Source organism: Pinus tabuliformis, chromosome 1_1, assembly GCF_031772625.1.
Source record: "Pinus tabuliformis cultivar Carrire ecotype Pingquan chromosome 1_1, CPIR1, whole genome shotgun sequence".
Taxonomy (NCBI): domain Eukaryota; kingdom Viridiplantae; phylum Streptophyta; class Pinopsida; order Pinales; family Pinaceae; genus Pinus; species Pinus tabuliformis.
Window position 1 is genome coordinate 640,423,379 of NC_142297.1, and position 16,676 is coordinate 640,440,054.

The window sequence follows — 16,676 nt, forward strand, 5'->3', positions numbered from 1 at the left end:
AGTTATATAAAGTAATATTCTACCATTATTATATTGCAATTAATGATAGTAATATATTTTCTTGTTATCAAATCTTGTATGTATTTATACACATCTATGCAAGTCAATCAATCATCGTTCTCATTATTGGTGTACATGCACATTATCTACCTTACATTTCCTACCTTTAGGTAATTGTTATTTTTAGCAGTGGTTATTTATTGTATGTATATCTTTAGCTTGAGAAACCATGTACGATGAAATGTGGTTCTCATTATTGATGTACGTGCACATTATCTACCCTACATCTCCTAACCTTTAAGTATTTTTTATTTTTAGCAGTGGTTATTTATAGTATGTATATCTTTAGCTTGAGCTACCATGTACAATGAAATGTGGTAGTGATTTGGCATTCATTGGGTAGCGATGTGGTTATTTCTTATCAACTAATATCCACTTTCATTTCCTTAGCCACCTAATATCCACAAGTACTCACTTCATTCATATTTCTGGTACAAGCCTTATCCACTTATCCCTTTATTTTAGGAAACTTTATCCTTTGACTTTTATTCTTTTTTTTTTTGAGTTTTTCTTGAGTTCTTGAGTAGGAGTTATAAGTGTGAGTTATAACTTTATCTTTCACTTATTTTTAGCTCATCCTATCCTTAGTCTACTATATTATTGGCTCTAACTCTATTTTAGACCCTACAACTCAATTTTTGGCCTAATAAACTAAGACTAAGGGAGAGTTTCTTTTCCACTTGTTGTGCATGCACAAGGAACTACACTTAGTGTGCATTGATCCTCTCTGTGAGAGTGTTATTTAATTCAACTCAAACAAAGTAATACAAGTGAATACAAGTGAATTCAAAGTGGTCTTTTAGCTACTTAATGCATTTGAGTGTTATTTCATTCCCTCTTTTCTCTTTTTGTCCTGCAACTACTAGTATAGTATTTTGCCACAACTAGATCTTATACTTGTGATAAAAATCCTACATGGTGCCATATGTCCCAGGCCTACAAAAGCACATCAGGTGACAGATGCTCAACTAACGCCTCTCCACCAGCTTTCCACCGGCAAATCGGTCCCGACTGATGTCCACATTGAAGACCTCCTCGATTTGGACTACCCTCCACTCTCTCCAGCTACCCTTAACCTGCTCGGCACTAGCATTCAAGCCTCCCCGACCTTTGACTCACCCCTGGTTTCGTCTCTGCCTCCTTCCATGCCATTGAATGTGCCCTCATACTCTTTTGCACCGGCTGGTCCATCAAACCCTACTCACCCTGCACATTCATTTTCTCATCCTAGGTCCAGCACCTTTAACCCTATTTCTCTGATTCGCTCCGGATGCTTTAGCTCTCCCATGCCAAACCCTAGATCCTCACAGTCTACTCCTCGCAGTTTCACTGAGGCGTGCAGAAGTCCTTTGAGGGAGCACCCCATGGGCCGATGCATGGACAAGCCAAAAAAGGGAAGGTGCCTCAAGGCAGTGGACACAAACATTAACATGATCTTCGGCGAGGACGTTTCGATGGGAGATGCGGTTGATACGGTAAGGAAGCTTCTCATTGGGCGTGTGCAGGGAAGAAACTATTCAGTGGAGCGCCTCTGATAATGGACTATGGAAGTTTGGGGTTCCCTGTTAAAATAACTCCGAGTCGTTAGGGTTTTGGCTCGTGGTTGGTTTGCCCTCCGTTCCCACAGAGAAGAGTATACGGACTAGATTCTTTCCTGTTATTGGCATATTGAGATGGCACCTGTGCTACTAAAGAGATGGGATCCTTTATTTGATTCGGAACGAGAGCAGTTGGGAGCGGGACCAATCTGGGTCCGACTGCCAGGGTTACCCATGCAATTCTGGACCCCTCAGGTTTTCAAGCGCATTGGCGATGCATTGGGGACTTACCTTGAGCACGACCAGTCCTATGAAAAAACTGGAATCATGACCATGGCCAGGATCCTGGTTCATCTTGATACCAGGGAGGGACTCGAGGAGAAAATTACACTCCACAGGAGGCACTTCTCTCGCAGACAGATCCTTGACTATGAAGGAGTACCTTTCCGTTGTAGAAGATGCCACAAAGTGGGACATCTGTACAAGGATTGCCCGCTTCTCTCATCACCGGCTTCAGAGACTTCTTGAGGGGTCAAACATCGTCTCTCGGAAGAGCGGAACATGAGAGACCAGCTACAAGGACAAGTCCCTCCTGAGGCTGCTGATGGGGTGTCGACACAGAAGGAAAAAAATCCACGGAAGACCCCTCCTTCACCACCTCGCACGCGCTCCAAATCGGCTGCGGGATCGGCTCCCCCTCCGGGTAATGACTCTGCTCCCATAACCTCTATTTTTCTTTCAGATGTTACAAATCCTCTTCATATTCCATCACCCCCCTTGCCATTCCCCCGTGCCCTCTTCCCACCATTCCTTGCAACATCATAACCCCCCGCCCGCCCCTTGCCATTCCCCTGTGCCCTCTTCCCACCATTCCTTGCAACATCATAACCCCCCCCCTCCCTTGCCATTCCCTCGTGCCCTATTCCCACCATTCCTTGCAACATCATAACCCGCCCCCTCCCTTGCCATTCCCCCGTGCCCTCTTCCCACCATTCCTTGCAACATCATAACCCCCCCCCAACATTCTCCACTGCACCTCCATCGTTCCGGGGAAACTCCCCTCCCCTACCTCCTCCCCCTCTGCGATGGTGTCCCATCCCTATAACCTCCGATCTAGATCTCTGCACAATACTCCCCTACTTGGATTGGGTTCATCTCCCATCACAACTGACATAAAGTGCTTGGTAGCCATAAGAGGCAAGTTCGCTCTCATATCCAAAGTTATAAGGGATTACAATCTCTCATATCTAAATTTATAAATTATTTGGATTTGGATTACATTTTGATGATAAAATTTATACTTTTAAAAGGATAAATAGAAATTAAAAATTATACTTTAAAAATGTTGATTTTTTTATGAATGAATAATTTAATAAACGTTGTTATAATAATAGTGATTATGTTTTTGGAAAAATAAATTATATATTATTTTACAAATTAGCAAATGTTCATGTTAAATATAAAAAAATGTATTAATTCATATGTAAGTTAAATAATAGTGATTATGTTTTTGGAAAAATAAATTATATGTTGTTTTACAAATTAGTAAATGTTATTTTTAAATATATAAAAAAGTATTAATTCATATGTAAGTTAAGGTAAAGGAACTCTATTTGGGTTAATTGGAAGAATCTTTATTCAATTTTTATTTATTTATTTATTTATTTTTTTCAAAGTTGTTTAGTTAGATTTATCACTTTAGATAGGGATTATTAAACCTAATATTTAATTTTTATTTCTTATATATATGTTCAAATTTTTTCATGGGTCAACCAAAAAACCATATGAATATGGTGATTAAATAACTCATAAAATATTTATTCAAATTTATATTTATATAATTTTAAAATGGAGTTAATAACATTTTATAAAAAAAAATAAGAATTTAGTTGATAATATTTTTTAAATGAATTTGTATAAAAAATATTTAATGTAGCCAATGTGGGGCTTACACACATGGAATTAGTAATAGGAAATCTGCCAAGTAACAATGTGAATACCACCAAGTAATAACTTTGATGCTGAAGAAATGGAGGAGTTGTTTAGAGAGAAAGTGGGACATTTGTCTTGTAGCATTTTCCATTTGTCATTTGTGCCAAAGGAATTTGTAAATGGTCATGAAAGGGCTCAAACATAGATTTGTTCTAGCATGTCCATTCTATAGATGCATGTGAAGTACATGTAAATTGTTACATTGAGGCATAAACATAGATTTGTTGCAATGGAGCATAATGAATTGACCTTGATTTTCATGAAACCAAAATTTGAGTGATTTCCTTTATTGTTGTGTTATCTCAAAATCAAGCCCTAGAAGGCTGCAAACCAGGAAGACTTCAAGTAACTGTTTCAAACCAATCTTTTGACTAAGGCTTAGCCCCCTTAGCCTGAGAGGGCTCTCTCAAAGGGTTATTGATTTTGACTATTAATAAGATGGCTAACTCTTGTGGAATAACATTAACAAATATGAAGGCTGGACAAACATTAAACTAATTTCCATTGGGCCTATGGAGTCAATCATACTTCAGTAAACAATGATACTGCCTTTACATAGAAGTCAGGGCATTTAGCATTTAGGTGCTCAGAACACAACTCATATAAAACCACAGTTTACAAATGCATACAGGAAATCAGAGCACAATCAGTGAATTCTGAGTGATTATGCATTTATACAACTGTAAAAGACATTAAGGAAAGAATAAAATCACCATTCTGAACATGGAAATCCTTTATGAATCCTGAGAAGAAAAGCAGCCAACTTATATTACTGAACTCTGTCTTTACATAAGCCAAAACAGTACTCTGTTTTATAAAATATCCAACCCTCATTACATTGCTGTTTCAGCTATATATAGAATCCTTATTCTAACTAATTCGAGCTTCCTCCTCCAGCATGAGGGGAGTCAATAACTACCTCTACTGACACCTATCAGCTATTGAACTAACTAATAAATACAACTAAAGTGCTGACTGGAGTTTTTAAAGAGTTCTAAATTAACTATGACTCTAACTCCATTTTCCATGCATAATGGCCTCTCCTTGTTCTTTGACACCTGGTCCTCTTTCGATTTGGCTGAGCTGGATGTTTAATACTCCATATCGACCTTGAACGCTGAATCTTTAACTGCTCAGTAGTGTTAGGAGATGTCCCTTGCTTCTCGGTTCCAGTTTTCCTCAAATTGCTCGAATGTACAGCAGCATGTCTTCTAGCCTTTAATGACCCAAAATATGGAACACTGCCACGTTTTTGATGTGTTGTAGGCTGCATCGATGAGCAGGTGTGCAGGAAAAAGTTCCTTGTATGCAAATCATTAAATACCCTTTGAACGGTGATAAAGGGGATTTACAACAAAAATTTGAACTTGGGTTAAAATATTCCACCTTTTTAAACGTACACCTGTCTTGATCTGAATGGCTATGGTAGCTCCATCTGATGTCTTACATATCCTTTAGGTGTCTCCTTTTCAAAATTCCCGCTCATAATACCAAACTGCCTGTCTGTGTTAAAATCATCACCTACAGCAGTTTCGTAGCGCGCTACGAAACTGCTGAATTATTTGAAACAACTTGCCTTTGACCTGAGACCTTTATCACCGAAACATTTGATTGCAAAAAACTTCCTTCGACTTTTCATATATATAGCAGGGATTTACATGTCTTCAAAAACAATAAGACTAAGCAAATTTGACAAAAATTTGGAACAAAACCTTTCTTTGAAAAGAAAATTCATTTAGCAGGTAACTGGCCCAGCTGTACCTTCAGGTCTTCAATCTTCTTCTTCAGAGCTTTATTCTCGGCTCTTAATTGCATATTTATTTTTCTAATGAACTGGGCCTCTTTGATGGCTGGTACTGTCCATGTGTGAAATTGTGCATGGCCATCAACTACTGAATTCAACTGATTTTGAAAGGTTTCAGTCCCTTTCCACAGAGCTTTACGATAATTTGTATACACATCTGCATGTTTTCTAACTGCTTGCTTCAATTTGGCAATCTCATATTTAGCTGCTTCTAATTGGCTCTTTATGACTGCTATATTATCTCCTTGAGATGTGATGACTGTTCTGCTTGTATCCTTTTGCCTAACTTTCTCGGTTTCCTCTGTTCTGGGCAGCGCTTCCTTTACTTGCTTCCTTGTAATAGGTCTTCTGGGTTTAAAAATAAATTCTTCACCTGGCTCATCGAATTTAAGCCTTTTTGAGGCTTTAGACTTCTTGGCACCTTCTGGTGATGACTGTGTCAAATCAATATGAACTGGTTCAGATTGCTCGAATTCAATGGCCTGTAATAGATCTTTCAAGCTTGCCTTAGACACTGGGCTCTCTTCAACAGCTATGGCTTTACCTTTTTCCTTATTTATTTGGCTTCTTGTCCTTACCCTTGAGACTGCTTCAGATCTGCTTGTTTCAGGTATAGTCTTCTTATCCTGAGTTTTTCCCTTTGTGGATTGCTGAGGTTGTTCTTGAATGATCAGTGGCTTCACTGGTTTTCTTAGCTGTGATTTGGTTTGCTTTTTAGCTCTTGCTTCTTTTTGAAGCTCAGCTATTGTGAGTTCTCTGGCTGGTTGTGGAGTAAGGCCAGTCTTGCTTTGGAATCCAGCCATGAAAATAAACGAATTCCAGTCTCTGCCTATCTTTTGGAGGCCATCTAAAACTAATAACTTGATCAAACCATGATGAAACAAAAAGGTTTCACAGTCCTCTTTCCTCAGCTGCACCTTATCACACATCTTACTCAAACTGCGAAATAAATAAAAAGGAATGTCTATGGAGATTTTCCCAGTGAAATGCAAAAGCAGTTTGAAATGGTAAGAATAGACCTTATTGTACCTTCCTTCACAGGTCAAATATTTCTGTATGCAGGTAAGAAGAAGAGCGTAATGTTCCTTGACATAATTTCTGGGCACTGCTTTTGTTAAGTCTTCGTTTACATATGCCTCCTTTAAAAACTCTTTACAAGGGTTCATATCAAACTTAAAATTTTTAAACCATTCTTCCCGTCCTCTTGGGATCTCTGTCACAGTAGCTATGGCTTCTGGAGAAACTTGGACTTCTAGCATAGCTATCTTTGAATTTAAACCAGTGAAGTTTAGCGCAAATTCTTTGGTTACCTGCGCATGTCCTCCTTGAAGCTTTTTGCAAAAGTTCCAGCACCCGGCATCTTTGAACGCTTTCTTCACGCCTTCATCCCTCAACGCTATATCCAGGCCCTCAGGTTCAGTCCTCTGGCATTTACCGGATCTGTGTTCTTTCCTCTCCATTTTTCCCTTTGAGATCTTCACACACAAAGTCTAACATCTTTGGATGAAATGGTGATTCAGCTCTTTTTTTTTTTTTAAATCAGCCTCGCTTGTAATCAGGCTCGCTTGAAATCCAAATTGTTTCATTGAAACACTTCAATACATAATCAGGCAGACTTGTCACTCATGCATCACTTACGACCATCATTAAGGTCTATGCACGGTAAAATCTCTTGGAAATGATACTTCTATGCATATTAACAGATCTATTGGTGGGGTAGTGGCAAATGAGCGTTCAAACGTGAAACGAGGGGTACATAAACTGACATGAGTGGACACAACTGGTGACTCACCTATCGGACTTGACATTTCGGGAAAGATTCGCTGCAAGATGCACGAATCCATGATTTCGCAGCGCTGTTAGTTTTAAATTCTAATGATGCGCTGCGAAACGGCCTAATCATGACGCGCTGCGAAATTGCTTAACCATAATTGCGCTACGAAACTGGCCAATGGGATTACGCTGCAAAATCACTAAAAGACACGGTGACTTGGATGAGACAAGACATGGCTATGGAACAATGATGGGTGGAGGAGAACCAATAGGATTCGAGTATAGTTTAAATCAAAAACTTTTAAAACTCCAAATCCTAAGTAAGACATATAAAACGAAATCAACTTGACACAGACCTTTGTCGTTGGACTAGGACAAACAACTATATGCATAAAATTTTTTTAGTTCTAAGTGATAACATGTTGGATGTCCTAGCATGGATAATGCACATTTTAAGAGCCAAGACCCACGGGGGCTTCGTTGGGGGAGCAATACCATACCACGTGGGTTCATATTGGGGGATATATATTGAGGAAAAAATGACATAATATATTGGGGGATATATAGGGGGTAAAGGGTTTTTATATTGGTAGGTATAAAAAATGGAGCTCAAATTCAATGAAAAAATATAAAGGGGTATAAAAAATGTTAATGAAAAAATGGATACCCACAATATCTAGTGGAAGTAGGGGTTTTTTAAATTGGGAAGGCGTATTGGGTTTGTATTGGTAGGGGGTTAAATAATATGATTGTTAGGGGTATTTTCCAATATGCATTTAAATTAGGGGTATTGTTTAATATGCCACGAACGCACGTGATAGGTTAGAGGTTCATTGAGTGAAGCCCATGTGCCAAGACCTCTCTTCATTGTTGGGTTCATAACCCATAGTTCCATATCCAAATCCAAGCATTTACCTAACAACCTCCCTTCTAGTTTCAAAAGTGATTAAAGTTTGCTTAGAGATTTAGTAGAATGGAGCACGATGAAAGCATACCATGACACCTTGCTTGAGCAACAAGTTGAGAGAAGGACAAAGATCTACACAAAGGAATAAACACACATTTTTCATGAATAGGAAGCTTGTTTCACACCTTACAAATTTGCTATTACTTTATTCTTTCTTTTGGTATGAAAGCTAGGAAAGAATGAGGGATTTTGGTGACAATCATTATCATATTGGTAGGTGGGTGAGATGGAAACAAATGTGGATTGGATCCTATCATTTTATTCATAGGGCTTCAAATCGATTAATGTGTTGTTTAGATATATCACTTATTCCATTCAAGAATTTTAAGCTTTCTCCTTATTTATCATAATTCATAAGCAATGGTGGTATATGTAGCAATGACTATTAAGAATTCCTCAACATCTAACCATTGCGTGGTTGAAAGGAATAGCTCTAAATTCCATATATTTTGACTTCCAATGATCAAATTGATGCTTGGGCTTATTAAGAACGCACGACATATATAGGCATGGGAATAAGCCCTTAGAGGGCTAGAAATAGATCCATAAGTAAGTCTTCTGAGCATAGGTTAAGATCATGTTTGTGTTCACATTCCTTTTTCTTTGAGTGCTAATAGTAGTAGATCTTGTGGGTGTAGTGCCAAGTTTAGTGTTAGTTGGAAACTTAGTAAAGAAGGCAAAGCTAAGAGTTTCATTAGAGAGGGGAATGACAAAGGCCCCGTCCCTAGTTTCATCCACTACTTAAGATAAAACCATTTTTTTTACCAAATAACACACTTAAAAGGAGCAGAGGAAAGAGCATGGGTAGTAGCAAAAAGGTAAGAGCAAAGCTAGTTGCCATCTCCATTGGCAACATGAATATGTAATGTTGAATATATATGTATGTATTTGTTCAAGTTGCAACCAGATACCTTAAAAAAGTGTATTAGTATTTGGACATTTGAACACACCCAGAAGCTTGTGTGTGTGAGACCCCTATATATGCATGGTGTTACAAGAAAAATAAAAACCTTGCAAAAACAACTCTAGTTGAGCTTTTGTTGTTGTAATATTATTGATGTTTCTTAGGAGCTCCTTTTATCAAATTGAACATAGGTATATTGCAGCCAAATCGGTAGTGGGCCATTATTTTGATCTACTTCTATAATCTATCAATGTAAAACCATTTTTCAAAATATTTTTAAAATTAATTCTATGCCAATTAATCTTAATCTATGAACATTAAAGCAAGAAAGGAAATTTACTACCTCTCTTTTACATGGTTGCAATATTTGTATGAGTAGCTATTTTTGATATTTATGGCATATATAAAGGGTTGTGCTCATTATGAATTCCTATGTAGCTGAAGGTCACACATAAATTGATCAAGCCTTGGGCACATTTATGGGTATTATGAACTATAGTTGAAGAAGGCAATGTAGAAATTAATGGTTAAGCAAAGATTAGTGGGACCAGTGTATGGTTGAAGAAGGCATTGTAGATGGTGTAACTTGCACATGCCAATCAATTCATAATGTAAGGATTAAAATTTTAATGGATATATTTATTATATATTAGAGAAAAGGTATTAATGCACATTACCAACTCTTCAATAAGTTTTTGAAGTTTAAATCCAATAATATGCAAGATAAATAAAAAAATTATTTATTTATTTTACTTACCCTAAAAATATTATTGATATTTACTTACATTCAACATTGTAAATAAGAAAAATAAATAAATAAAATTTCACACTAATAGGGAGTCAATAAGTAACTCATTCCTATACTATGTAACCTTCGATAAAGACTAATAAACATTTATATTTTTTGTCATCATTTTTTAATAATGCGTAGAACTTATATTATAATAAAAATGAATTTTACATAAAAATACATTGTATCTATAATTAAAATATTCTTTTTATAGTGTGTAGAATTGATATAATAATAAAAAAATATTTTTATATAGAAATATATTATATTTATAATTATAAATAAAGTTCCCCGGATCCGGGTGACCTAGCGGCCTAAAGCACACATCCTAAGGCACACAGACAACAACCACCACTTGGCTCACCTCCCTCACCAAATGGCGTTCCTTGCATTCACTCCCCTTCCTATGCACCAATTGTCGTCGTACGAGATTCCTCTGCTCCCGTGCCCCTGCAATAAACCTTCCATCCCCATGCTCATTCATTTCTCCAGGCTCCATTCTCCCTCTGTCATTCTCCTCCGCGCTTTTCCCTGTGGTGTCTCTACAATTCTGCTCTGCGATCTTTTGACCATGAATTGTGATTGGGGGAGGGGTTATTGCCTTGACAGAGGAAGAAGTCGGGGGCACCACCCCACCAGCTTCGACAATGGAATTCCCGACTCCATTCTTCGGGATGTATTAGTTATGGAGGAGGTTGAAATTCGCAGGGGTTGCTTGACACTTTGGGTGCTCAGGAATGTCCTCGCGCATCAGTTGAAGGAGCGAGCCCAAGAGATAATGCAAGCTTCTAGCTGGATTAATGAGCTCTCTGCTCACCTTAGTCATTTTGTCTCCTTGCTCAAGAGACTTTCCAGAGTTGTCCACGTGGAATTCCCGCCCAACATTCCCTCCTCCTCCTCCATAGTTCCTTCCCCCTCCCATTCTCCATCAGTCAGCTCCTACTCTCTGCCCATTCCTTTCACCCCCATGGCCCATCCCCCTCCCTCCCATGTTCCTGTCCCCTCAATAGTTGATGCAACCTTGTCTCCTCTTTGCCCCAGTCTGTATGGTTGTTACATTCTGCAGGAGCTCGTGACGGGCACTAGCAGCATGAAGGTTCAAACTGGCACCCAGGTGCAATGCAGCACTAACATGGCCATGATGCAATTATAGTGTGGCAGGATTTAGCTTCTTGGCGCTATAGCGACTCTCGGGTCATTTTTTTCATTCTAGTGTGGCCTCTATGTAGGCCACCTAAATTCTCCTCTTTTTGAAGGCTGGCAGCTCAGTGCCCTAAAGCCCGATGGCTTGATATTCACCATTTTTAGCTCTTCATGCCACAACTACCTATTGTTTATTCTCAGAAGCATGATTTTTTTTAGCTGTTATCTGGTTATGCAAACTTAAAAACTGCAAGGCTCTTGTTTCTCCTTCTTGGGGTAGAACCCTTATCCTTTTCATCTCTAGTTTCCTCCCTCAAAGGAAAATGATGCACTATTGGCTGTAAATTTTTGTTACTTCATGCTTGTTAACATAATGCAAATATATTTGCTTACAAAAAAATTATAAATAAAGCTTTTATAAAAATGATTTTATCTTTTTCATTTTTATAATGAAATGTTTATATTGTACCATTTATGTAAAAATGTAAAAAAAACATGTTGGCTTCCATATTTTGAATGAAAATTTTACTTTTTACAATGAAAATATCAATGCATTTGATAAGAAAAATCATAAATTAGATTATAGATGTATTGTTGATTAAGTTTCTCAATCTATTTTTTCATTTTAGTTAAATCTTTTGGAGTAAAAAAGTTAGAGTTATTGTAATGTAACCAAAGTATATTACTACCATATAATTAGATATGAATTTATATTTTATTATATTAGTTATATAGATTTAATATATTGTAATTAATAATAGTTATACATTTTTTCAAAGGATAAGACTAACCAAACCTTGCATGTATTTATACACATCTATTATAGTGAATCAATAGTTATTCTCATTGTTGGTGTACATGCACATTAGCTATCCTACATTTCCCACCCTTTAGGTGATCATGATATTTTTAAAACTTACTATTTATAGTATGTCTATTCTTAATAGTGGTTTCCATGTACGATAACATGTGGCAGTGATTGAGAATTAACTAGGCAGTGACATGCCCATTTCCTATGCACTGATGTACACTTTCCTATCCCAACCACCTTATCCACAAGTTCCCACTTCATTCCTATTTTGGGAAAAAACCTTAATACGAACCTTATCCAATTATCAATTATTCTAGAAAACCTTATCCTTTCCTTTCACGTTTAGTCTTATTTTTGGCATTTTTCTTCAGTTCTTGAGTTAGGAGTTGCATGTGTGAGTTCTAGCTTTAACTCTCACTTATTTTTTGTTTGTGTTGTCCTTACTTAATTGTATTATTGACTCTAACTCTATTTTAAACCCTACAACTCCATTTTTGGCTTAGTTAACTACAACTAAGGGAGAGTTGCTTTGCTATCGATTGTGCATGCATAAGAAAGCACACTTAATGTGCATTGATATTCTCTATTAAAGCGTTATTTAATTGTATTCAAGTCAAGAAAAGTAACACAAGTGAATTTGAACTGTTCGGGGCCAACCTCAATGTTGGATAGAAGAACAATCTAGCCATTATAGGATGTTGTTACCAGGATTCTATGAGGATAATTCAAGCCTAGACACCACTTTATCCTCCCTATAAGTATCTTCCATCCTCAACCCCTTCCCATGATTTTTGAACCAGTTACTTGATGAGAACTAAACCACACACATACTAATTGATCTACACCTCAGGAGTAAGAAATCATTGGAGTTGTTGTGTGTGGACCACCCTGTCATTTCTTAAGCCACAATGCTTGTGTCATCGTCTGAGTCCACCACATTATGATTTACCCAATTCATTTATTATAGCCAAGAATTTATTTGGAATTTAAGCTTGCATTACAACAAAAAATTAACTTGTACAATTATTATTTTATTGTAGGTTTAAAATTGTAATTTTTAGTTAAAATTTTGAGAATTAATATTTCCTAGTAAAAAATTAAAATTATTGTTGAACATAACCTTTTTTAAACTCAGCATTTGAGTAGAAGTTTACTATTTTAAACCAAATCCATTTATAACCTCCTTAATTTGACAATTTTTAACAATATGTAATGTGCTTTTGAATTGATTCATGTGACTTAATTTTTTTCCATTCAACTAATGAATTGAAGGGTATTATTGTTGACCATTTTTAATGATGTAGAATAGGCTTGTGAATTGATTCATGTGACTTAATATTTTTCCATTCAATGAAGGGTATTAGTGTTGACTCCAAACACATTGATTATTTAATTGGTTATATATATATATATATATATATATATATATATATATATATATATTTGAAGTGTTGATGTTACGTCACTTTATTTAATAGGTTTTTATGTATAGTCCCTTGTGAAGAAGGGGAGATAATGTGTTGATATTTGTACCACACCTTTTAAAGAGAATCTTAATCGTTTTAGTTTTTTGAGCAATCCTATTTATAATTTTATTCTCTAATGGCCATCATCTTTTTGAGTTTAATGTACTTAACTTATTGCCCTAAAAAAAATTAAAGAAACTATTTAGGGATCTTGCAAAATGGTCTTTCATATTCATTGGAGAAGAATATTTCAAATGACATATAAACCCCATAGGACAAGAATACTTTAATGTCCTATAAATTAATTGAAAGACTATGTTATCATAATTTTAAGCCTTGAGACTATTAATGATCTCCACATTATTGTATTAAATGCTCAATGACCAAGTACTAGATTTTGTCATGTACTCTTCATTTTTTTTTAATTATAGTGCATTATTAAAATTCTTTTTTCTTTTTTCTTTTTTTTTTTTGGTTATTATTGACTTTTATGAAATGGCATATCATCTAGCATCTTCTAAACTTTCATTTTAACAAATCTACCATTGAATTTGATTTTTTTTTGGATTATTATTGACTTTTATGAAATGGCATATCATCTAGCATCTTCTAAACTTTCATTTTAACAAATCTACCATTGAATTTGATGCCATAAAGATTGAATGTCAACTTTCATTTTAACAAATCTACAATTGAATCTTATGCCATAAAGATTGAATGTCTTGTTTTCAACTAGATTTTACGTGGGACTACCACTTTTCTATGGTATTTATCACTATTTGTATTCTTGTAAAGATAAGACAAGAATATGTGTACTCCATGAACAGCAAGGTCCTTCTTTTCCAATGAGATATATACATCAAATATATTCCACCCATGCCACGTGGGATATATTCAATGAATGTTAGTGACACATAAAGTTATTAAATCCATAAGAGAAAACTTCATGTTACAATTTCTCAAAAGTCCACCGTTACGTACATTTTATGGAGTCGGTGTATGGAATATATAACTTTCACACCTCCATATTTAGTTGAGCTATCACGATATGGCTATAAGTCTTCGGACTTCATCTATTATATTGTAAGTTGTGTTTAGATTGGGTCAAAATTGTAAGTTGTGTTTAGGTTGGGTCAAAATTATATTAGGAAGGAAAAAATAATGACAATATATTTCGTCATTACAATTATATAAGATTTAATTTAACTAATATATTTATGAGAAAATATATTTCTTATAATTAATTAACACATTATTTATAAACACATAATAATGCTTGTTTTATTTATGTGGAGATTGTTTTATTTTGTTCAGGTTTTATGGATTTGTGTATAATTACAAGTTTTTAGAAATCGTCATGGAAGTCTAGACTATGATTGCATTTGACTTCAACGGGTTTATGGTCATTGTACTAGATTCTTCAACTTGCTATTAGATCTTTCTTAAGTTCCCCTTTGGGTAGTGATGGCTCATTAGGGTTTGTTCCTCAGATTTGTTTCACGACCCCAGCTTTATTTAGAGCTCTGAATGAGTATCCCCTCAAGCATGCAATACCTACTTTATCAAGTTAAGCAACTAGATGATGCTACTCCTCTCTCAATTTACAACATTGGTAAATATGCCACTGTTGTTATGATTTTTTTTTTCTACAAGGGTGGATTAGAGGTAAGCTTCCCCCTCTCAGGCTTTTTATTATAAATTAATCAAACTCAAACTCTTTATTTATTACATAATCAACTCCTTGCAAGCCATACATTGTTGTTGACTTTTTATTCCTTGCATACCCTACATCCCACGGGTTTCATACTTATTCATATCTTACAATGTAAATATTTTTTTTTCTTAACACCCATACATGAGTCAAAAATTCTAATTCAATTAAAAATGTTTTTGTTTACTGCCTAATCAACCTTTGTAAACCATCTCTTATTTATAACTTTTTACACCTGACATACCCTACCTCCTATAAATTTCATACTTATTCATAATTTTTTTTTTTTTTTTTTTTTTAAATTAAAAATAATTTAGACTTATCTAATATTAGGTAAGTTTTATACTTATTCATATCCTTGCCGTATAAAAATCTTTTTAAACTTACAAATGCTTTAGACTCATTTGTTTGATCAATAGTATTACACTTCTCACCATTAATGTATATTTTTCTAAATTTTTACTTTCTAATTTGTATATAATTTTAACTTTTACCTCTAATTTTTTCCATCCCATTACATTTCATGAACTATCATGATAAAATATTATTTCATCTAAATCAAAAAAAAATCTTAAACATAATTAATGACTAGAGATTAATATAATAAATTAATACATATGGTTTATTTTAGCACCTTAGCACTATGAATTTTTGCATTAAAACTAAACAACCTATTGTACGAAAGGGACCGTCACCTTTCCCTTATGTATGAAATGATGGTTGAGAAAATCGAGTCCATTAGCATGTGGAATATCCAACTTTTTATCCAAAGGTCTGACATTTTAAGTGTCACCACTAAAACCCAATCCCAATCTGTTCAATTATTATGAGCATATCTTCAGGAATATTGTTATCATTATTATACACATTCACTAATATTTCGACATTTTCAAGATTCTCACGTAAAGCTTAAAAGAGTAAAGCATTAGGAGTTACACATTAATGCTTTTGAAACATCAAAGCGTAAATGAAAACGAGGTAGGTAAATAAAGAGTTGTTATATTCCTCAAAGCTCTTATTACCATTTAGATTTTATTCCACATGGCACTATCGTGTTAGTACCTTGGTCAAAGTCTCATCCCTCAACTATCTGGTTGGAAACCCGTTCTTATGGTCAGTGGTATGGTAGTAGTGGTTAGTGGTAGTAGTGGTTATTATTGATTGCAAGGAATACATGGTGCCAAGGCAGTAAGAATTGACATGTCGAGGTGGGGCTGCAGGGTCTTCCTCATCCAAGTATCGTCGTCTCTTCGGATATGAGTCCGTAGCTAACTTCTTTAACGCTGCTACCTTGGAGGTTCAAACGGAAATCTTGAGGTTGGAAGCCAAGGAATTTGGCAGCCGCCAATATTTTTCTAACTCTGAGATTAGTGGAGGTTGTCTCAAATGGGTACCAGACCCTGGAAAATTTAGAAAGAGACACCTCCACTTTCTACATTCCATCACCCATCATCGACAAATGGAGACACCGTTAAGCATGGTCATTAGGGATAAACAAATAAATATCTACAAAATCTTTGCAGGTCAGGAAGAACTTAAGCGCATCATGAGGGACATTCACTACAACTTGGAGGACATAGTGGCAAGGTTGACTCGAGCGGAAAGATACATAGCTTCAGACTCTGTTACTAAATCCAATGGGCATGAGGAAGAGGATGCAATCATCAACACAATTCCTCTCAACACCATCACTGTTAACTCAACCTTACTGGGAAAT

At 35.7% G+C, this 16,676-nt stretch overlaps 1 protein-coding gene across 1 annotated transcript; it reads left to right on the plus strand.

Annotated features, from left to right (window-relative positions):
* The first annotated feature begins 1,733 nt into the window (after positions 1 to 1,733).
* Positions 1,734 to 2,126, plus strand: LOC149214966 (uncharacterized). Its single transcript, XM_089389571.1, has one exon. The coding sequence runs from the start codon at positions 1,734 to 1,736 to the stop codon at positions 2,124 to 2,126; it is 393 nt and encodes a 130-aa protein (XP_089245697.1).
* Positions 2,127 to 16,676: the final 14,550 nt, after the last annotated feature.

Bases quoted from the DNA above. Each gene is read 5' to 3' on its own strand.
- LOC149214966 (XM_089389571.1), top strand. From the start codon at position 1,734: ATGGCACCTGTGCTACTAAAGAGATGGGATCCTTTATTTGATTCGGAA.